The following is a 22860-nucleotide window of genomic DNA, read 5'->3' on the forward strand; positions in this document are numbered from 1 at the left end:
GAGGGCCGAAGGGCCTGTTCCTGTGCTGTAATTTTCTTTGTTCTTTGTTCTCTTTGTTCTTTGTTCTACTCACCCGGCTGGCTTTCTGTTTCGCTGCTCCCTGATAGTGACGCCTCTCTGATGTGACTTTGATTTTATTTTCTCCCCCGCTCTCTCCGGCCTCTGACCCCCTTGTGCATTTTTTAACTCTCTGCTCCCTCTGCTCTTTCTCTCTCCGGCCTCTGACTCTTTGTCGCGCACTTTTTAACTCTCTACTCCAGCTGTACCCTCTCCCTCCGGCCTCTGACCCCCTGTGCACTTTTTAAACCTCTGCTCCCACTGCTTGCTCTCTCTGGCCCTTTTGGCGCGCTTTTAAAATCTCGGCTCCTGCAGGGCGTTCTCTCTCAATCTCAACGCCTTTCCCCCTCCCCCCCCCCCCCCCGCCCCGCACTATCCTCGGGTCCCTTGATAACTTTAGTCACAAGTGATTCTTTGAATAGGCAAGCACAATCCCTGTCATTTGTAAGGGTGATACCAAGATGTGCGGGACTAATGAAATAGAACTGAGACAGAACAGACACAATGTGCTGAATGGCCTCTTTCTGCTCTAACATTTTTCGAGAATGGCGAGTTGTGTACTTGGAGCTTGAGCTCTATATGCTCAGGAACAATTCGAACTGATACAGAAGGGACTGGTAGAGAGCCAGTGATAATTGTCTATGTAGAGCGAACGGCGTATTAACAATTGCTTTCGGGCACATATATGAAAATTGGCCGAAACAACAAAGGCAGAGGATGTTCTTTAGTACACTGCCGGTATTTGGGAGGGATGGACAGTTCGCCAAGAGAATGCAGTAGCTAACTGACTAGTTGACAGCATATGAGAACAGCAACTTTACTTTCATAAATGGGAATCCTTCCAAAATGAAAATGACTGGAGCCGGGTCTACAGTTGTTTCAATTAATGGGACAGACTAAGGAACATTGATTGAGACGGCAACAAAAATAACAAAGTAGGCGAAGAGCAGGAACGAAATGGAACAGACTGTAAGATAGAAGGCAGTTCTTCAGTCTGTTATGTCAGATACACAAATCCGGCTCTCCCTTTCCATCAACTCTCTGTCCCTCTGCTGCCGCTGTGCTGTCAGACCGCTCGTTCAGTCTTGAATGAGCCGCTTTTTGTTCCAGTTACTTAGTCCAGAAAGACTAAACCCCTCGTCTTCGATCCACACCAACATCTCTGCAACGTGAATTTTAACGTGGTGGAACGGGTGGGAGGTCGAAACTGCGAATTTCGGTGGGGCGTCGGACAGACGGCTCCATCCCGCTGGCATTTGGGTTTCATTCCAGTACGTTCGGCTATTGCGTGCAACCCCCTTCGGAGGGGCAAGTTCCCAATTGGTATACGTTAATCGCACAATTACAACGATATTTAAGCAGACTTTTCATTTTAACATCAGGCTCACGGGTTTAGCAGGTTTTCAAAAACCGGCCAATGAAGGAGTACACAGTAGCAATTGAGGGGTTAAATCAATCTCAGGGAAATATGGCAAATGCTCAATAGCCATGAAGACCCTGTAGGAGCTAAAATAAAAGCAAATTTGTTCTGGCATATTGGCATATGTTACAATTTCTTTTATGAAGATGATATTTCAAATGCTGTTGAAACCAAGAAAAGGTGGCTGAGTGCCGTATCACGTGAGTGGCTTTTACTTAATCGTGTCACCAGGTAGTTGGCAGCTACACATATCCCCATCTCCTGCAGCAAGGAGCGCTGAACCTTAATTGTTTTCTAGGGGCATCTCCTCTGCAGTTGTCATTTGGGAAATCTGGAGGGCCACTCCAGTTTTCTCTCCCTCTTGCTCCCTCTCACTGGTATTCTGCGCTCTCTTCTGAAAGAAAGAAACGAATAAGTCTGAGTGAGTGTAATGGCATATGCTCAGCCGATATTTGGAGTGCATTTGTTGAGGGTGAGGATAAGCATGTAACTGCATAAACATGGGAGGGTCAAGAATAGATAGATGGCAATATGATGAAGTACATAAAAAATGAATGGGTGAATCTGCAAAGTAAGTGAATGTGAGGCAGTATGATATCATATCTGTTACAGAAACATGGCTTAAGGAGGGACAGGAATGGCAGCTCAACGTTCCTGGTTACAGGATTTTCAGATGCGGTGGGGGGCGGGGGGGGGGGGGGGGGGGTGGGGGGAGGTGGATAGGAAAGGAGGGGGAGTGGCAATTCTGGTCAAGGAAACTATTACAGCTGTGAGGAGGGATGATATGCTGGAAGGTCCATCAAATGAGGCCATATGGATTCAGCTAAGGAACAAAATAAAGGGGCTATCACATTGCTGGGAGTTTACCATAGACCTCCAAACAGTCAGAGGGAGATAGACGAGCAGATATGTAGGCAAATCACCGAAGAGCAAGAACAATAGGACAGTTATAGTACGGGATTTTAACTACCCCAATATTAACTGTGTGAAAGGAATTGAGGGAGCAGAATTCTTGAGCTGCATTCAGGAGAACATTTTTGCCCAGTATTTAGCAAGTTCGACAAAAGAGGGCACAGTTTTAGGAAATGAAGATGTGCAGTTGGAAGGGGTGGCAGTGGGAGGGCATTTTGATGGTAGTGATCATAATTTGGTCAGTTTTAACATAATTATGGAAAAGAACAAATAACTAAGGAGTCAGTTTATCCTGTCCCAACTGAAAATTATCACTTTGAAAGGTTAATCAAGCATAGTTAGCCTGGAGTTGTTAAGGGGAGATCTTGTTTGACCAATTTGATCGAATTGTTTGAAGAAGTAACAAGGACGATAGATAAGGGTAGGGCAGTTGATGTGGTCTACATGAATTTTAGCAAGGTTTTTGACAAAGTCCCACATGGCAGACTGGGCAAAAAAATAAAATCCCGTGGTATCCAGGGAAATGCAGTGAAGTAGATGCATAATTGGCTCAGTGGCAGGAAACCAAGGGTGTTTTAGCGACTGGAGGGCTGTTTCCAGTGGCGTTCTGCAGGGCTCATTACTGGGTCCCCTGCTTTTTGTGGTATATATTAACGGTTTGGATGTAAATGTAGGGGGCATGATCAAGAAGTTTGCAGATGACACAAAGATTGGCCGTGTGGTAGATAGCGAGGAGGATAGCTGTAGGCTGCAGGAAGATATTGATGGTCTGGTCAGATGGGCAGAAAAGTGGCAAATGGAATTCAACCTGGAGATGTGTGAGGGATACATTTGGGGAGGTCAAACAAGGCAAAGGAATACACGATTAATGGGAAAATACTGAGAAGTGTCGAGGAAGTGAGGGACCCTGGATTGACTGTCCACAGATCTCCGAAGGTAGCAGGACAGGTCGATAAGATGGTTAAGAAGGCATATGGAATCCTTTCCTGTATTAACCAAGTTACAGAATATAAGAGCAGGGAGGTTATGCTGGAACTGTATATCTCATTGGTTATGTCACAACTTGAGTTCTATGTGCAGTTCTGGTCACCTCATTACAGAAATGTAATTGCATGAGAGAGGGTACAGAGGAGATTTACGACGATGTTGCCAGGACTGGAAAAATACAGCTATCCAAAGATTGGATAGGCTGGAGTTGTTCTTCTTGGAGCAGAAAATGCTGAGGGGTGATCTGATTGAAATGTACAAAATTTTGTGGGGCCTGGATAGAGCAGAGGTAAAGGTTTTATTCATTACCTGTGCTCCAGAACTTGTTGCACCCCTAGCCAAGCTGTTCCAGTATAGGTACAACACTGGCATCTACCCAGCAATGTGTAAACTTGCCCAGGTAGTCCTTTAAACAAGAAGCAGGACAAGTGCAGCCCAGTCAATTACCACACCATCAGTCTACTCAATCAGTAAAGTGATGGAAGATGCCATCAATTGTGCCATCAAGCAGCACTTGCTTAGCAACAACGTGCTCAGTGACACTCAGTTTGGGTTCCGCCAGGGCCACTCAACTCCTGACCTCATTATAGCCTTGGTTCAAGCATGGACAAAAGAGCTGAACTCAAGAGGTGAGGTGAGGTGAGAGTGACTGCCCTTGACATCAAGGAAGAATTTCACCGAGTATGGCATCAAGGAGCCCTAGCAAAACTGAAGTCAATGGGAGTCAGGGGGAAAACGCTCCGCTGGTTGGAGTCATGCCTAGCACAAAAGAAGATGGTTGTAGTTGGAGGTCAATCATCTCAACTCTAGGATATCACTGCAGGAGTTCCTTAGGGTAGTGTCCTAGGCCCAACCATCTTCATCTGCTTCATCAATGACCTTCCTTCAATCATAAGTGGGGTTGTTCGATAATTGTATAATGTTCAGCACCATTCACGACTCCTCAGATACAGAAGCAGTCTGTGTAGAAATGCAACAGGATCTGGTCAATATCCAGGCTTGGGCTGGTAAGTGGCAAGTAACATTCGTGCTGCACAAGTGCCAGGCAATGACCATCTCCAACAAGAGAGAATCTAACCATTTCCCCTTAACATTCAATGGCATTACGATCACTGAATCCCCCACTATCAACATCATAGGGGGTTACCATTGACCAGAAACTGAACTGGAGTAGCCATATTGTATAGTAGCCAAATACTTTGGCTACAAGAGCAGGCCAGAGGCTAAGAATCCTGCAGCGAGTAACTCACCTCCTGACTCCCCAAAGCCTGTCCACCATCTACAAGGCACAAGTCAGGATTGTGATGGAATACTCTCCACTTGCCTGGATGGTGCAGCTCCAACAACACTCAAGAAGCTCGATCCCATCCAAGATAAAGCAGACTGCTTGATTGGTACCTCATTCACAAACATCTGAACTCCAGTGTGAGCTTTTCTTTTTCTTCCAACTTCCATCTTCAAACTGTCCCTATAAATACTGGAGTTTAGCTTGCATCATGCGGGGTACACATCTTGCCTGCTTGTGCTAATTGGACCAAAACCCCTCAAGTAAAATGATCATGAAGTGGCTATGTTACCAAAAAAAAAGTCAGATGCAAAACAATTCCTCTTGGGTTTCCTGTGTGATCTGACATCATTTGTTCCTGGTCCACAAACACTTGATTTAAAATTCTTGTTCTGGAGTTCATGCCCTACTTGCCTCAGCCCTCACTATCTCCAACAGTTATGAGCCTGCAAAGCTCCGACAAATAGGGTTCACAAGCTCAAGCCTCTTATGCGTCTTCAGTCCACTTATGATGGTTATGCTTTCAGCATCCAGGTGGTAAGCTCTGAAAATCCTTCCCTAACCGCCTACAGTTTTTCAACGCCATCTCTTTATTTAACCCACCCTCTTTAAAGTCATCTCTTTGACCATGCTGTTCGTTAACAAACCTGATATTATCCTCTATAATTCAGTGTTAATTGTTTGAATACGTTTGTTATATTTGTTCTGTTAAAGGTGCTATATAAATGCAAGTGTTAATGTTGTCGAATTGAGTATCAGGAATACATTTCAGGAACACCTGTACATCTCTAAGCTAGTTAACCAGTCAGTGTAGGTTCAGAAAATACGGAAGTATGGGATTGAAGGTGATTTAGTGCTTTGGATCAGAAATTGGCTAGCTGAAAGAAGACAGAGGGTGGTGGTTGATGGCAAATGTTCATCCTGGAGTTTAGTTACTAGTGGTGTACCGCAAGGATCTGTTTTGGGGCCACTGCTGTTTGTCATTTTTATAAATGACCTGGATGAGGGTGTAGAAGGGTGGGTTAGTAAATTTGCGGATGACACGAAGGTCGGTGGAGTTGTGGATAGTGCCGAAGGATGTTGTAGGTTACAGAGGGACATAGATAGGCTGCAGAGCTGGGCTGAGAGATGGCAAATGGAGTTTAATGCGGAAAAGTGTGAGGAGTTCCGAAGAAGGGTCACTGACCCGAAACGTTAACTCTGCTTCTCTTTCCACAGATGCTGCCAGACCTGTTGAGTGATTCCAGCATTTCTTGTTTTTGTTGTGTGAGGTGATTCACTTTGGAAGGAGTAACAGGAATGCAGAGTACTGGGCTAATGTGAAGATTCTTGGTAGTGTAGATGAGCAGAGAGATCTTGGTGTCCAGGTACATAAATCCCTGAAAGTTGCCACCCAGGTTAATAGGGCTGTTAAGAAGGCATATGGTGTGTTAGCTTTTATTAGTAGGGGGATCGAGTTTCGGAGCCACGAGGTCATGCTGCAGCTGTACAAAACTCTGGTGTGGCCGCACCTGGAGTATTGCGTGCAGTTCTGGTCACCGCATTATAGGAAGGATGTGGAGGCTTTGGAAAGGGTGCAGAGGAGATATACTAGGATGTTGCCTGGTATGGAGGGAAGGTCTTACGAGGAAAGGCTGAGGGACTTGAGGTTGTTTTCGTTAGAGAGAAGGAGGAGGAGAGGTGACTTAATAGAGACATATAAGCTAATCAGAGGGTTAGATAGGGTGGATAGTGAGAGTCTTTTTCCTCGGATGGTGATGGCAAACACGAGGGGACATAACTTTAAGTTGAGGGGTGATAGATATAGGACAGATGTCAGAGGTAGTTTCTTTACTCAGAGAGTAGTAGGGGCGTGGAACGCCCTGCCTGCAACAGTAGTAGACTCGCCAACTTTAAGTGCATTTAAGTGGTCATTGGATAGACATATGGATGAAAATGGAATAGTTTAGGTCAGATGGTTTCACAGGTCGGCGCAACATCGAGGGCCGAAGGGCCCGTACTGCGCTGTAATGTTCGATGTTCTATGTTCTATGTTCTAGAAGAGGATATCCTATCTGATCAGTTCTATCAATATCTGAAGTGATACTGGGTTAACTCCAATTTTGAACTCAAACGGTTTTCAAAACTCAAGACAATTGTCATTAATGACCTTCACAGCTTTGAGTAGAATCTAAATGCTAGGAATAGAGAGATTGCATAAAGGGTAAGAAACACCTAGAGGACTTGTTTCTGAGTGAGGTAGCTGAGGGCTCGGTGCTGTGATAACCAGTTCCAATTTACATAAATGACCTGGATTCAAAAATTGAATGCAATGTTGTCAGATTTACAGAGGATATTAAGTTGAGAGGAAGTAGATGAGGCAGGTTAGCAATTAAATGAATTGGACAAAATATGTAGTATGAACAGCTGATTCATGGTTTGTATTAATATTTTAGTGGTCATTGTTAGTTTGGGGAATTAAATGTGTAGCAGTAGAATTTCAAAAGCTTGTGGGCCACCCAAGATTTAAAAGTTCAAAAATGTGTTCATATGTGCTTCCGGAGGCAGAGTTAGAGAGGTGAGAATAATAAATGGCAGCTGGCCTCATTTAACTGGTAGTTGGAACCAGAATGTCGAGAAGAGTTTGCTCTGTCATTGTGAACAATATCAATTATTCATGAGGGTATCAGAAATTAGATGTTTTGGGAGTTGGAGGTAATTAGCATAAATTGCTATCTGGGACATTCCATATGTACCACAATGCAATGAAATAGATGATGCAAGGGGTGCCTGTTTGTGTTTTGATCTGTGTGCTTGCTGACAGATTGTTCCTGTTTGTTTGCCAGTTTGTTCCTGTCATAAACTGGCTTGATGATCACCCCTTCACAGTTGGCGCTCTCCTGAGATGTTCTGGAGCCCACAGGAATATTGACCATGGTAATCTCAGTTTTTGTTCCCTTGTTACATAGGTTTCTGTTATTAAAAGGTCTTTTTGGACGCCATGGGGTACCTTTCTGCTGCTGGGTAATCGGTTTCCTCTACTTTGTCTTCTCTCTTGTCATCTCCTATTGATTCTACTACCCCATGGTGTCTTTTGGTAAGCTGTTGGCTTCAGACAGGCTATTGATCAGGGAAAAAACTGTTTGCTTTGAAACCAGCTGGGCCCTGGTGCAAAGAGGCCATCAGGGACCAGGGGTATTTCTGTTTTGGGGCAGGCCCATGTTCGAGATGGTAAATCCAGATTTGTGAGCTGTTGAAAGAGAACTGGAGGGTTTGTCTAGTCAAAGCTAGAGGGAGAATCCCTAGGAAATCCAATACCCCAGAATATTTGAGAAATGAAGGAAAGCCGAAGTGAATTCCTAAGAGCTGTGGTACATTTTAGATTGGGCCCAGGGGAACTGAACAAACTTCTAAGATCCTGTAAGTATGGAGTAACTCTTGGGGTGGAAGTAGAAGTCTAGCTGGGTGTTCTATTGAGATTGAGTTTAAATTCTACATCTTCATGCTCTGAGATTTTAAGTTTAAAATATAAATGTTTCCAAGTTAAGGTAGTCATTGAATATCGTTGCGGGTGTATAAAAGGACTCCCGTGCGTTACCGCCCATTTTGGCTTAATGCTCAGCATGATTATCCCAATGTGTCTAAACTCTGACAAGTTGTGTGCATTATGTTCGAAAATATTGAAATGAAATTTCCAGCTGTTCCCAATCACAATTTTAAAAATGTATTTTTATATAGTGTACAAGTGAAGAAACAAGTGCGCCTACCAGAGATTGCCCAGAATCTTTCTGAGTTACCGGAGATCAAGGGAAATCCAACTGAATTTCAGAAAGGAAGATGGCGTCCCTGCTGAGAAAGCCTATTACTCATATTTCCTCAGGGACTCATGGTTTCACTTACAAACTTTCCTACTCATTTTGTGGTTTCATTTTAGAAATTGGTGTGAAGTCGGTATCTAACCAAGAGTTTGGAACTGTGGTCTGGGATGCTGTAAGTTCACATTAGTTTGCTCTTGTCAGATGTGGAAGCTCAACCAGAGTCAACCGCATGCATAGATAATGTTCCTTCTTGTTCTGGCAAATTTACACTGTCAAAATTAATATATCGCCAACAGTTCTAAGAGGAGAGGTGGTATAAAGTGAGCATCGATACAATTACAGCGTGACAAGTTTGCATTGCCAGATTTCATTATAAATGTTTTCATTATAAGGAAGTCATAATGGAGATAATGACAGAAAATGGACGCTGATGTAAGCATTTAATGTATGTTAGTTACCAACGTATGGACAATCATCCACATAGTAACGGTGTAACGTTCCTAGTACATCGTTGCATTACATCCACAATCATCACCACCTCCTCAAAAACAATCCTTGACCCCCCCCCCCTCACCCCCTTCCCTTGCAAACTACAGTCCCATCTCCAACCTCCGTTTTTCTCTCCAAGGTCCATGAACATATTGTTGCCTCCTGAATCCGTGCCCTTACGGGAAACCTCACGTTTGAATCCCTCCAATCAGGTTTCCGGCCCTGCCACAGTGCTGAACAGCTCTTATTAGAGTCACAAATGACATCTTGTGTGAATGACAAAGGTCACTCACTCCACGTCAATTTCGTCTTGTCTGCAGCATTTGATAATGTTTATCACATCATTATTCTAGAACACTCCTCCAAAGCCCCTCAGTTGCGTGGGACTGCACTTGCCTGGTTCCATTCTTATCTATCTAATCATAGCCAAAGAATTGCCATAAATTCTTCTCTTCCCATTCCTGTACAGTTATCTCTGGTGTCCCCAAGAATCTATCCTTGGGCCCATTCTATTTCTCATGCATGTTGTCCTTTGGTGTTATCATCCAAAAACAAAACGTCAGTTTCCACATGAATGCGGATGACATCCAGCTTTACCTCCCTGCCATATCTCTCGACCTTCCACTATCTGTAAATGGGCAGACTGTCCAACATCCAGTATTATATGGGCAAAGATTTTCTGTTGGGAAGACTGAAACCATTGTCTTTGGTCAATGCCACAAACTCTGTTCCCTAGCCACTGATTCCATCCCTCTCCTTGGCAACCATGGCTGAACTCTTCTGAAAGACAGACAGAATGGCAAGGGGAGGGGAGGGGAGGGGGGGGGGGAGGGGAAGAGGGTAGAACCATAGAAGTATAGAAAAATTACGGCACAGAAGGAGACCATTCAGCCTGAAAAAAATAGCTGCCTAATCTAATCCCACTTTCCAGCACCTGGTCTGTAGCCTTGCCGGTTACAGCACTTCAGGTGCATGTCCAAGTACCTTTTTAAAAAGAATTGAGAATTTCGGCCTCCACCACCATTCCTGGCAGTGAATTCCAGACACCCACCACCCTCTGGGTGAAAAGGTTTTTCCTCATGTCCCCTCTAATCCTTCTACCTTAAATCTGTGCCCCCTGGTAATTGACCTCTCAGCTAGGGGAAACCAATCCTTCCTGTCTACTCTATCTAGGCCCCTCATAATTTTGTACACCTCAGTTAAGTCACCCCTTAGCCTGATCTGTTCTAAGGAAAACAACCCTAGCCTCTCCACTCTTTCCTCAAAGCTGCAACTTTCAAGACCTGGCAGCATTCTTGTAAATCTCCTCTGTACCCTCTCCAGAGCAATTATGTCCTTTCTGTATCATCTCTATTTCCCACTGGATCTTTTTACTATGACATTACGAATTAACCCTGCTTCATTAGGTATCCTTGATAATAAAGGATGACATAAGGACATTAGTGAGAAAGTATCAGGCCTCAGAAAAGCATGAAGTAGGATCGGTATGATTGGACATTAGGAATGACCAGAATTAGAAAACATTGATAAAGTAGTTTATAGGCCCCATAACAATAGTTATTGCATTAGACAGATCATTAAACAAGAAATTATTGGCGCTTGTAACAAAGGCAATGGAATAATTGTGGGGGCCTTTAATCTTATAGACTGGGACAATGAAATTGGCAAGAGTGGTTTAGAAAATGAGTTCATAGAATGTTTCGAGGACAGTTTCTTGGAGCAATATTTTGTGGAATTGACTCGGGATAAAGCCATCTTAGATCTAGTATTGTGTAATGAAGCAGGGGTAACTAGTAATGTCGTAGTAAAAGGATTCACTGGGAACAAAGAGCAAAGAACAGTACAGCACAGGAACAGGCCATTCGGCCCTCCAAGCCTGCGCTGATCTTGATGCCTGCCTAAACTAAAACCTTCTGCATTTCCGGGGACCATATCCCTCTATTCCCATCCTATTCATGTATTTGTCAAGATGCCTCTTAAACGTCATTATCATACCTGCTTACACCACCTCCCCTGGCAGCAAGTTCCAGGCACTCACCACCCTCTGTGTAAAGAATTTGCCTCACACATCCCCTCTAAACTTTGCCCTTCTCACCTTAAACCTAAGTCCCCTAGTAACTGACTCTTCCACCCTGGGAAAAAGCTTCTGACTATCCACTCTGTCCATGCTGCTCATAACTTTGTAAATATCTATCATGTCACCCCTCCACCTCCGTCGTTCCAGTGAAAACAATCCGAGTTTATCCAACCTCTCCTCATAGCTAATGCCCTCCAGATCATGCAACATCCTGGTAAACATCTTCTGTACCCTCTCCAAAGCCTCCACATTCTTCTGGTAGTGTGGCGACCAGAATTGCACGCAATATTCTAAACGTGGCCTAACTAATGTTCTGTACAGCTGCAGCATGACTTGCCAATTTTTATACGCTATGCCCCGACCAATGAAGGCAAGCATGCCGTATGCCTTCTTGACTACCTTATCCACCTGCGTTCCCACTTTCAGTGACCTGTGGACCTGTACGCCCAGATCTCTCTGCCTATCAATGCTCCCAAGGGTTCTGCCATTTACTGTATACTTCCCACCTGCATTAGATCTTCTAAAATGCATTACCTCACATTTGTCCGGATTAAACTCCATCTGCCATTTCTCCGTCCAAGTCTCCAACCGATCTATATGCTGCTGTATCCTCTGACAATCTTCATCACTATCCGCAAATCCGCCAACCTTTGTGTCGTTGCAGCCTGTGTATCTGGGGCAGAAATAGAGATGATAACACCATTGAATTCCATGTTAAGTTTGAAAGTGACATACGCCAGTCACAAGCAAGAATTGTAAACTGAGGGTGGCACAGTGGTTAGCGCCACAGACTCACAGCTCCAGGGACCTGGGTTCAATTCTGGGTACTGCCTATGCGGAGTTTGCAAGTTTTCTCTGTGACTGTATGGTTTTTCGCCGGGTGCTCTGGTTTCCTCCCACAGCCAAAGACTTGTAGGCGATAGGTAAATTGGCCATTGTAAATTGCCCCTAGTGTAGGTAGGTGGTAGGGAATATGGGATTACTGTAGGGTTGGTATAAATGGGTGGTTGTCAGTCCGCACAGATTCGAAGGGCCTGTTTCAGTGCTGTATCTCTAAATAAAATAAAAAATTAAGCAAAACTAATTATTTTGGTATGAGGAGGAAACTGGCTAAGGTAAATTGGGTAAGGAGACAAAGGTATGGTGGTAAATGAAGAGTGGGAAACCTGTAAGGAAGCAATTCCAAATTTTCAACAAAAAACACATTCCATTGAAAAACAAACTCAGCAAGAAAGATCCATCCGTGGCTCACTCAGAAAATTAAGGATAGTGTTAGATTAAGAGAAGAGGCTTGCAATGTTGCAAAAAAGAGTAGCAAATCTGAGGATTGGGAGTGTTTTAGAAACCAGAAAAGGGTCACCAAAAATTTGATAAAGGAAAAACCTAGAATAAGAGTAAACGAGCCAGCAATAGAAAACAGATTAAGAGCTTCAATAGATATATAAAAAGAGAATAGCTAAAGTAGACGTTGGCCACTTAGGAGCAGAGACAGGAGAAATTATCATGGGGAATGAGGAAATGGCAGGCACTTTGAAATATTTTGTGTGTCTTCACAGTAGAAGACACAAGTTTCTTACCAGAAATAAATGATAGCCTAGGACCTAAAAAGAGTGAGAAAATTAAGGAAATATAAGCAGAGAAAAATTCTTAGAGAAATGTAGGGATTAAATCCGACAAATCCCTGGGACCTGATGGCTTACACCACAGGATTCTAAAAGAGTTAGCTGCAGAGATAGTAGATATGCTAGTTATAATTTTCCAAAAATTCTTAGGTTCAGGAATGGTCCCATCATATCGGAAGTTGGCAAATATTAAGCTGCTTTTCAAGAAAGGAGGAAGAGAAAACAGTGAACTTCAGGCAAGTTAGCCTAACATCAGTTGTTGGGAAAACGCTAGTATCTATTATTAAGAACGTCTTAATACACTTAGAAAAGCACAGTATCATTGACACAAGTCAATATGGTTCTATTAAAAGGAAATCCTGTTAAATTTACGAGTTTTTTGAGGATATAACTAGTAGGGTAGATAAAGGGGAATCAGTAGATGTAGTACACCTGAATTTCCAAAAGGAATTGGATAAGGTGCCATACAAAAGCTTAATAGGCAAGATAAGAGCTCATGGAGTTGGGGGTAATATATGAGCATGGATGTATGCTTGCCTCCTGTCCATTAACCAAAGAGTGGGCATAAATGGGGCATTTTTAAGTTGGCAGGCAGTGAATAGTGGAGTTCCACAAGGTTCAGTGCTGGGGCTTCAGCTATTTACAATCTATATTAAAGACTTGGATAAAGAGACAGAGTAATGTATCTAAGTTTGCTGATGATGCAAAGGTAGGTGGAAAGGTATGCTGTGGGGATGACATAGGCTGCAAAGAGATATAGACAGGTTAAGTGAGTGGGCAACAAGATGGCAGATGGAGTCTAATGTAGGGAAGTGTGAAGTTATGCACCTTTGTCGTGAGAATAGTAAAGCAAAATATTTTTAAAAGGTAACTTGTATATGTTCAGAGAGTTGGGCGTGCTTGTACAAGGAATGCAGCAAGTTAGCCTGCAGGTACAGAAATCAATTAGAAAGGCAAATGACATGACCTTTACTGTAAGGGGATTGGAGCACAGGAATAAAGAAGTTTTATGACAATTGTACAGGATTTTGGTGAAATCACATCTGGAGTACTGTGTGCAGTTTTGGTCGCCACACTTAATAGATATACTCGCACTGGAGGCAATACAGCAAAGCTTAACCAAATTGGTTCCTGGGATGATAGGGTTGTCCTCTGATGAGAGGTTGAGTAAATTGGGCCTATATTCTCTGGAGTTTAGAAGAATGAGAGGCAATTTAATTGAAGCATACAAGATTCTGAAGGGGCTGGATAGGTAGACTCAGATTGTTTCTGCTGGTCGGGGAACAGTCTCAGGATAAGGGCTGAGATGATGAGAAATTACTTCACTTAAAGGGTTACGAATCTTTCGAATCCTCTATTGCAGAGGGTTGTGGATGCTGCATCGTTGAATACATTTAAAGCTGGGACAGACAGAATTTTGGTCTCAGGGCAATATGAGCAGGCAGGAAAGTGGAGTTACAGCCTAAGATCAACCAAGATGATACTGAATTGCAGAGCAGGCTCGATGGGCCATATGATCTACTCCTCCTAGTTCTTGTGTTCATGTGTTCACAACCTAGGTGTCGTATTTGACCCCGAGATGATCCTCTGAACACATTTGCACCACAACTAAGACCACTTAATTCCACCTCAGTAACATTGCCAAACTCTGCCCTGCCTCAGCACTTCAGCTGCTGAAACCCTCATTCATGCCTCTGTTACCTCCAGGCTTGAATATTCTAACACCATCCTTTCAGCTTCCCATATTCTACTCTCCATAAACTTGAGGTCATCTAAAACTCTTTCTCATGTCTTAACATGCATCAAATCCCATTCACCCATCACCTCTGTGCTGGTGGACCTACTCTAGCTTCTGGTTAAGCAGTACCTCGATTTTAAAATTCTCACCCTCCAAAGCAGGATTGGATAAATGAGTGTAAACAAAATATTGCAGATCAGAAAGGCAATTCATGCCATTTGAATTCATCCATTCAGGAAGGGGCAGCAAACATTGGTAGGAGGTGTTTATTGGCCACAAAACAGTAGTGGTAGTGTGAGGCATGGTATTAATCAGGAGATTAGAGAAGCATGTGGCATGGGTAATACAGGATTTTGTACAGGATTTTGGTGAAATCACATCTGGAGTGCTGTGTGCAGTTTTTGTCTCCACACTTAAAAGATATACTCGCATTGGAAGCATTACAGCAAAGCTTAACTAATACATGGCTGATTTCAATCTGCATATAGACTGGATAAACCTAATGGGCACTAATGATGTGGAGGATGAGTTTCTGTAGTGTGTTCGGGATGGTTTTCTCGAGCAGTATTTTGAGGAACCGACTAGAGAACAGGCTATTTTAGATCTGGTATTATGTAATGAAAGAGGGCGAATTAATATTGTTGTAAAAGAACCTTTAAGGATGAGTGACCATCATGTGATAGAATTTTACATTATGTTTGAAAGTAAAGTAGTTCAATCTGAAGCCAGGGTGTTAAATTTGGACAAAGGAAATTATGAAGGTATGAGGGGCAAATTGTCTGAGGTTGATTGGGAAAATGCATTAAAATATATGACACTGCATAAACAATGGACTGTCTTCAAAGAATTATTACATGGTTTACAGCAGCTATTACAGATAGCAACTTTAACCCTGGGCCAGGAGCAGACCCACGGGAAATTCTCCTTTCAGCAATGGTGCAGATGAGGATTGATATTGCTTCACCCACCCCGCCCTCTCATTTATTTATTTAGAGATACTGCACTGAAACAGGCACTTCAGCCCACCGAGTCTGTGCCGACCAACAACCACCCATTTATACGAACTCTACAGTAATCCCATATTCCCTACCACCTACCTACACTAGGGGCAATTTACAATGGCCAATTTACCTATCAACCTGCAAGTCTTTGGCTGTGGGAGGAAACCGGAGCACCCGACAAAAGCCCACGCGGTCACACGGAGAACTTGCAAACTCCGCACCGAATTGAACCCAGAGCCCTGGCGCTGTGAGGCTGCGGTGCTAACCACTGCGCCACTGTGCCGCCCAAATTTTTGGCAGGATCATCTTTGTAGGAGTTGTAACATTGTTGTGTTTTTTAGGCTCTTGGTTTGTGTCAGTATTTTGAGGAACAGAAGATGAGTTTCTCGCAGAAGAAAGTCATTGAACTGGGAGCAGGCACTGGAATTTTAAGCATTTTAACAGTCCTTCTAGGTAAGTAAAATGGACTCCGTGTATTCATGGGGCAGTAGGACATAACTTTGATACAGCAAAAATATTTGGAGTTTTTAAAAATTCGTTCACGGGTTGTAGATTTGCTGGCTGCTAAACAACTAGCTACTAAACTGAACAACGAATTGGGGTAGTGTTGATTTTGGACGCTGTGGTAAAATGGACAATATTGAATCAAACCTCCCGTTGCACATCTCCCCTGATTTTAATGTCTATTAAAGTCACTTGGAGAGGTTTATAGTGGGCAACTGATCCAACACCGCCATATCACACCAAAGCATGCAGTCAAAATTATCCCTGTTGTGTAATCAATCTTACCATGTGGATTTTGTCCGATTATACAAGAGTACTACCTCGATTAGGGCACTGCTCCTGTCCAGCCGCAGGATCACCGGGAGTTCCTGTCGGCGGATATTTACATGGTCCGGGGAACCCCGAGGTAGTCTTATCCTGAATAGGGCGTCTTGTCACTTGAGCCTGAAAAAACAGCACAGTAGCCAGCTGCATGTTTGGGCCAATCATCTTTTGACCGTCTGAAGGTCCTAATTCGGATAAAACATCATGGGGGAGATTTTAAGCCATAATTAAATATTTGGGATGCATAAAATGGTTTGTTTTCCCTTCAGTTTAAACGGTTGCGGTGTGATCGAATCGTGCTGTTTAAAATCCAAAATGATTTGTTTGGGTAGGTAAGGAAACGCTATTTTCTTTGTGGGGGAAAGGAAAAAAAGAATTTGCATTTATATAGCGCCTTTAACAATATAACAATCTAAGACGCTTCAAAGGACCGCAACATATGGAGATATTAGGTTAGATGACGAGGTAGGTTTTCACGAGCATGTTAACGGAGGAAAGAGATAGAGAGGCAGAGATGTTTAGGCAGACTTCCAAGGCTTAAGGCTTTGCTACTGAAAGGCACAGCCGCTAATGGAACTCAAGTGGGAGCATAATTTTGCATCTAGAGTTCGCCATTTAAGGCTGAAATCACGAAACATTTGTTCAAAACGCATAGTAGTGGAAACTTGGAATCTGATATCACAAAAGACTGAACTTATTTCTTCCTATCTTGACTATCTTTTCTCCGCTGGTCCAGTCTCTTCCCACCTACATCCGTGACTCTTCTGACGCCCTACGTCATTTTGACAATTTCCAGTTTCCTGGTCCCAACCGCCTCCTCTTCACTATGGACGTCCAATCTCTCTACACCTCCATCCCCCACCAGGATGGTTTGAGGGCTCTCCGCTTCTTCCTGGAACAGAGGCCCAACCAGTCCCCATCCACCACCACCCTCCTCCTGGCTGAACTTGTTCTCACATTGAACAACTTCTCCTTCAACTCCACGCACTTCCTTCAAGTAAAAGGTGTCGCTATGGGTACCCGCATGGGTCCTAGTTATGCCTGTCATTTTGTGGGATATGTCGAGAATTCTTTGTTACAGTCCTACTCAGACCCCCTCCCCCAACTCTTTTTCGGGTACATTGATGACTGTATCGATGTCGTTTCCTGCTGCCGCCCCCGAACTGGAAAACTTTATCAACTTTGCTTCCAATTTCCACCCTTCTCTCACCTTTACATGGTCCATCTCTGACACTTCCCTTCCCTTCCTCGACTTCTCTGTCTCCATCTCTGGGGATAGGTTGTCTACTAATATCCAATATAAGCCCACCAACTCCCACAGCTACCTCAACTACACTTCCTCACACCCTACCTCTTGTAAGGACTCCATTCCATTCTCCCAGTTTCTCTGTCTTCGACACATATGCTCTGATGATGCTACCTTCTGGTATGACCTCCTTTTTCCTCAACTGAGGATTCCCCCCCACTGTGGTTGACAGGGCCCTCAACCGTGTCCCGCCCATTTTCCGTACCTCTGCCCTCAACCCTTCCCCTCCCTCCCAGAACCGTGACAGGGTTCCCCTTGTCCTCACTTTCCACCCCATCAGCCTCCATATCGAAAGGATCATCCTCCGCCATTTCCGCCACCTCCAGCGTGATGCCAGTACCAAACGCATCTTCCCCTCCCTTCCCATGTCAGCATTCCGAAGCGATCGTTCCCTCTGCGACACCCTGGTTCCCTCCTCCATTACTCCCACCACCTCGTCCCTGTCCCATGGCACCTTCCCCTGCAATCGCAGGAGGTGTAATACCTGCCCATTTACCTCCTCTCTCCTCACTATCCCAGGCCCCAAACACTCCTTTCAGGTGAAGCAGCGATTTACTTGTACTTCTTTCAATGTAGTATACTGTATTCGCTGCTCACAGTGTGGTCTCCTCTACATTGGGGAGACCAAGCGCAGACTGGGTGACCGTTTTGCAGAGCATCTCCACTCGGTCCGCAAGCAGGACCCTGAGCTTCCGGTTGTTTGCCATTTCAACACTCCCCCCTGCTCTCATGCTCACATCTCTGTCCTGGTATTGCTGCAGTGTTCTAGTGAACATCAATGCAAGCTCGAGGAACAGCATCTCATTTACCGATTAGGCACGTTATAGCCTGCCGGACTGAACATTGAGTTCAATCATTTCAGAGCATGACAGCCCCCCATTTTACTTTCATTTTTAGTTGTTTTCTTTTTTCTTCTTTTTTTCTTTTTTAATTTTTTACAACCTTTTTTTGCATTTATTTCATTTCATTTTAGTTTGTTCAGTTTGCTTACCCACTGTTTTTTTTCATGTTTGCACTTGCTGCTGTTCAATATTCAGTCCGTTAACACCTATTCTGTACTAATGCTTTGTCTTTCAACACGCCATTAAGATGTTTGCCTTTGCTCCATGATCTTTTGGTCAGCTATGTGGCCTTGTCCAATCTGCACCTTCTCCTTTGTTATCTCTTGCCCCACCCCCACTTCACTTGCTTATAACCTGTGACATTTTTGATATTTGTCAGTTCCGAAGAAGGGTCACTGACCCGAAACGTTAACTCTGCTTCTCTTTCCACAGATGCTGCCAGACCTGCTGAGTGGTTCCAGCATTTCTTGTTTTTATTTCACAAAAGACTGGTTGCTGGGCATCAATTAACATTTTCAAAACCAGGACGGCCAACTACCTTTTAAGTAAGGGTATCAAGAGACATGGAACAAAGGTGGGTAAATGGAGTTGTGGAACAGATCAACCATGATCCAATTAAATGATGGACAAAAGCAAAGTACTGCGGATGTTGAAAATCTGAAACAAAAACAGCAAACGCTGGAAATGCTCAGTAGGTCAGGCAGCTTATGTGGAGAGAAAAACAAAGTTAACGCTTCAGATCATCTGATGAACCATTTACTTATTCAGATATTTAACACCCAGATTTCTAGCCCGCTGCTCCCTATTAACACAGTGAATGGCCGGATTCAGGAATCTCCTCTCATGGGACATTTTCTACCAGCCATATTACAGGCTTGTACATTTTCCGTCTCCTCCAAAGAATGCGCTTTTCGGTGCTCCCTTGTACCACCGCTTTGCATGTGGCCGCATTCCTGAGTTTCCAATTAACAGAGCCGGGTGTTTTTTTTATTATTTCAGGTGGAGACGTCACCATAACAGACAAACCGCAGCTTCTGAAGCAAATCGAACAGAACGTCTCCATCAATATCCCTTCTTCCTTCAGACCTCGCGTGAAAATACATGCCCTCTCCTGGGGTTATGACCACACTCTGTTTCCTTCAGAGTATGACTACATCCTGGGTACGGATATCATGTATACTCGTGCAAGTGTTCCTTTAATTCTAAAGACTCTTCAACACCTCAGTAACGAAAAAACGGTCATTTATTTCGCCTCCAAAATGTCGATCGGTTGTGGATTGGTCAGTTCTGGATACGAGACCCTGTCTCAATATTTTGACTCTGATCTTGTTTACAGATATGAAAACAAAGATGTTAACCTGTACAGGATGCGAAAAAAAGCGCCCAATGTTGAAACTAATCTGGGGTCTTGGAATCATAAAATCGTATAAATTTACGGCGCAGAAGGGGGCCATTTAGACCATCACTTATGTCCTGGCCAAAAATCTAGCCAGCGTAATCCCACTTGCCAGCTATTGGCCTGTAGCCCTTTAGTTACAGTACTTCAAGTACATATCTAAGTATATTTAAATGCGTTGAAACTTCCTGCCCCTACCAGCTTTCAGGCAGAGAGCTCCAGAACCTCATCCCCTTCTAGATTAAAATAAATTTTCCTCAACTGTCATCTAATCCTTCTACCAGTTATTCTAAAACTAAGCCCCTACTCATTGTCCTGTCTGCTAAGGGAACTAGGTCGTTCATATCCACTCTATCTAGGCCCCTCAGTTATACAGCTCTAGCATAACCACCCTACTTGTATGTTCTGTGCCTTGGCTAATAACGGAAAGTATCCTAGATACGACTTAACCATCTTGTCTATCTATCCTGTTACCTTCTGTGATCTATGAACATCCACTCCAAAGCTCCTCTGATCTTTACACCTCCATTATCCTAATATATTGTACATTCCCTTGCCTTGTTTGCCCTCCCCGAATGCATTACCTCAAACTTCACCCGATTCAATTCCATTTACCATTTTCTGTCTATCCGAGCAGTCCATTGATACCGTCCTGCAGTCTATAACTTTCTTCCTCACTATCAACCACTTGGGCAATTTTTGTATCATCTGCAAAGTTCTCAATCAGACCCCTACATTTGAGTTTAAATTACTAACATATGTCAGAAAACCAAGGGACCTAGTACTGAGCCCTGCAGAACGCTACTGAAAACCTCTACCATTACCCTTTGCTTCCAGCCCTCAGCTAAGTTTGGATCTAACTTGCCACTTTCCCTTGTTTCTATAGGTTTTTATTTCCTTGGCCAGACTGTCACGTGGGACCTTGCCAAAACGCATTGCTTAAATCCATGTAGACTACATCAAATGCATTACCTTCATCAATCCTCCTCGCAGCCTCAAAAAATTTAATTAACTTAGTCAGATACAACCTTCCCTTAACAAATCCATGCTGACTGTCCTTGATTAATCCGTGCCCTCTAAATGACGGTTAATACTGTCCTGCAGGATATTTTTTCAATAATTTGCCTACCATCAGGGTTAAACTGGCTGGTCTGTAATTATTTGGTCTATCCCTTTCTCCCTTGTTAACGGTACTACTCCAATCCTCCATTGAAAAATGATGGCCCGAATCTTTGCAATTTCCCTTCCTTGCTTCTCTCATCAGCCGTAGTCTTAGAATGAGAAGGTTGTTCCTCGTTCAACGGAATGGATAATGTGTTCTCACGCTGACAATTGCCTTGAACATGTCTCATTGACCAACTACTTATCCTGCCTTAGATTTTCTTTAAAATTTACTTTGACGGTTTTCCTATACTAACTACAAACCCCGGGTATTAAATGCAAATAAGAATTAGACTAGTCAGCAAATCGTCATCTCCGTTAAACATCATTGTTTCCATCGCAACGTCCCCACCGATAGTCCAACGGTGATGGACGGCCTTTCCAGCCGTTAATTGGTTATCTTGGAGCACTGAAGTCAATTGTAGCACCATTGTAAGAGCCAGCTTGAGTCCGGTGAAGTATTTAGGTTCCCGAGTCAGAATGTCCGCGGTTGAAGCCCCAGGCTAGAATTCCGGTACCTAAACTAGGCTTATACTTCAATGAAATACGCAGGGCGCGCTGAGTTAGCAGAGAACAGTTGGATAAAGGGTGAAACAGAGGTGGTGTCTGGTTAACTTGAGCCAAAGCTTCCATATGGTACTGTTGGAGGTTCGGCCATTGTCCTGGCCGATATTTATCTATCAACCAACTCCACGAGGTACAGATTATCTGGTGATTTGCCACATTGTTGAGTGTGCAAAAATTGGTTCCGCGTTTCGCGGACAGAAAAATAGTGACAAGAATTCAAATGTGCATTTTTGGCTGTGAGGCACTTTGCGCTGTCCTAAAGTCGTGAAAGGCGCTATCGAAATGCAAGAGTTTCTGTCTCTCTTGAGATTAGCGAACAGGTCGTGGAAAAAAACATTTTCCTGGCCCGTAGGTTTCATCTTTCCCCCAGTGTTACATTTCCTCTGTGATCCTGATATCATCAGTACATCCGACATTAATATTGATCGCTATATAAGTATGATCATCTGACTTCCTGCTTCTATACGATGGATTTTAATATTGGGTCGTGCTTGTGTTTCAACTGCAAATTGTATATTTTTAATTCAAAACTCTGGATCCAGCTGGAGAAAAATATATCACACAGTCTAATATAAAACTGCTTTGTTCATCAATTAAATTCCTATTCTGGATATTGCTCAATTTTTATTTCACGTTTGAAAATTCTCCGAGTACTGATTCCGCGTTATTGTCATTTGCTACTGTTAGCGAAGAGATTCTCACTTCTAATTTACTCTTCGAATCAATAAGGTTTTCAACAACTATCATTTATGGAGCCCCTTTTTAATGTATTAAAAAGTCCCAAGGCGCTTTATATATTTGACACCGAGCCACAGAGGAAGTATTCGGACAGACGACCAAAAAGTTGTTCAAAGAGGTAGACTTTAAGAACTGTCTTAACCAAGAAGAGTGAGGTCAAGAGGCGGAGAGGTTTACGGAATAAATTAGACAGCTTTGGAGTTCTGATGAAAGCTCATCGACCTGAAAGGTTAACTCTTTTCTCTCTCTACAGAAGATGCCAGATCTACTATTTCTTGCATTTTTTTCTTTATATTAGAGCGCTTTGGGCCTGGGCGGTTGAAGGCATGGCCACCGATGATTGAGCAATAGGGAATGAGCAAGAGGCTGGAATTCGGCAGGCGTAGTGATCTCGAAAGGCTGTAGGGCTGAATGAGAATACAGAGCTAGGAAGGGACGACGCCATAGATGGCTTGGAAAAAAAAGAGAATTTGAAAATTAAGAGATAGATTGAGAGGTAACGTAGGCTTGGAGGGCCGAATGGCCTGTTCCTGTGCTGTACTGTTCTTTGTTCTTTGTTCTTCTTTGGCCTCCTTATCTCGAGAGACAATGGGTAAGCGCCTGGAGGTGGTCAGTGGTGTGTGGAGCAGCGCCTGGA

At 43.5% G+C, this 22860-nt stretch overlaps 1 protein-coding gene across 1 annotated transcript; it reads left to right on the forward strand.

The window, feature by feature from the left end:
• Nucleotides 1–8477: 8477 nt before the first annotated feature.
• On the forward strand, nucleotides 8478–19791 carry LOC137375091 (EEF1A lysine methyltransferase 3-like). Its single transcript, XM_068041719.1, has 4 exons — nucleotides 8478–8630; nucleotides 10354–10431; nucleotides 15727–15838; nucleotides 19361–19791. The coding sequence occupies exons 1-4, from the start codon at nucleotides 8478–8480 to the stop codon at nucleotides 19789–19791; spliced, it is 774 nt and encodes a 257-aa protein (XP_067897820.1).
• The last annotated feature ends 3069 nt before the right edge of the window (nucleotides 19792–22860 follow it).

Source organism: Heterodontus francisci, chromosome 11 (genome assembly GCF_036365525.1).
Source record: "Heterodontus francisci isolate sHetFra1 chromosome 11, sHetFra1.hap1, whole genome shotgun sequence".
NCBI lineage: Eukaryota > Metazoa > Chordata > Chondrichthyes > Heterodontiformes > Heterodontidae > Heterodontus > Heterodontus francisci.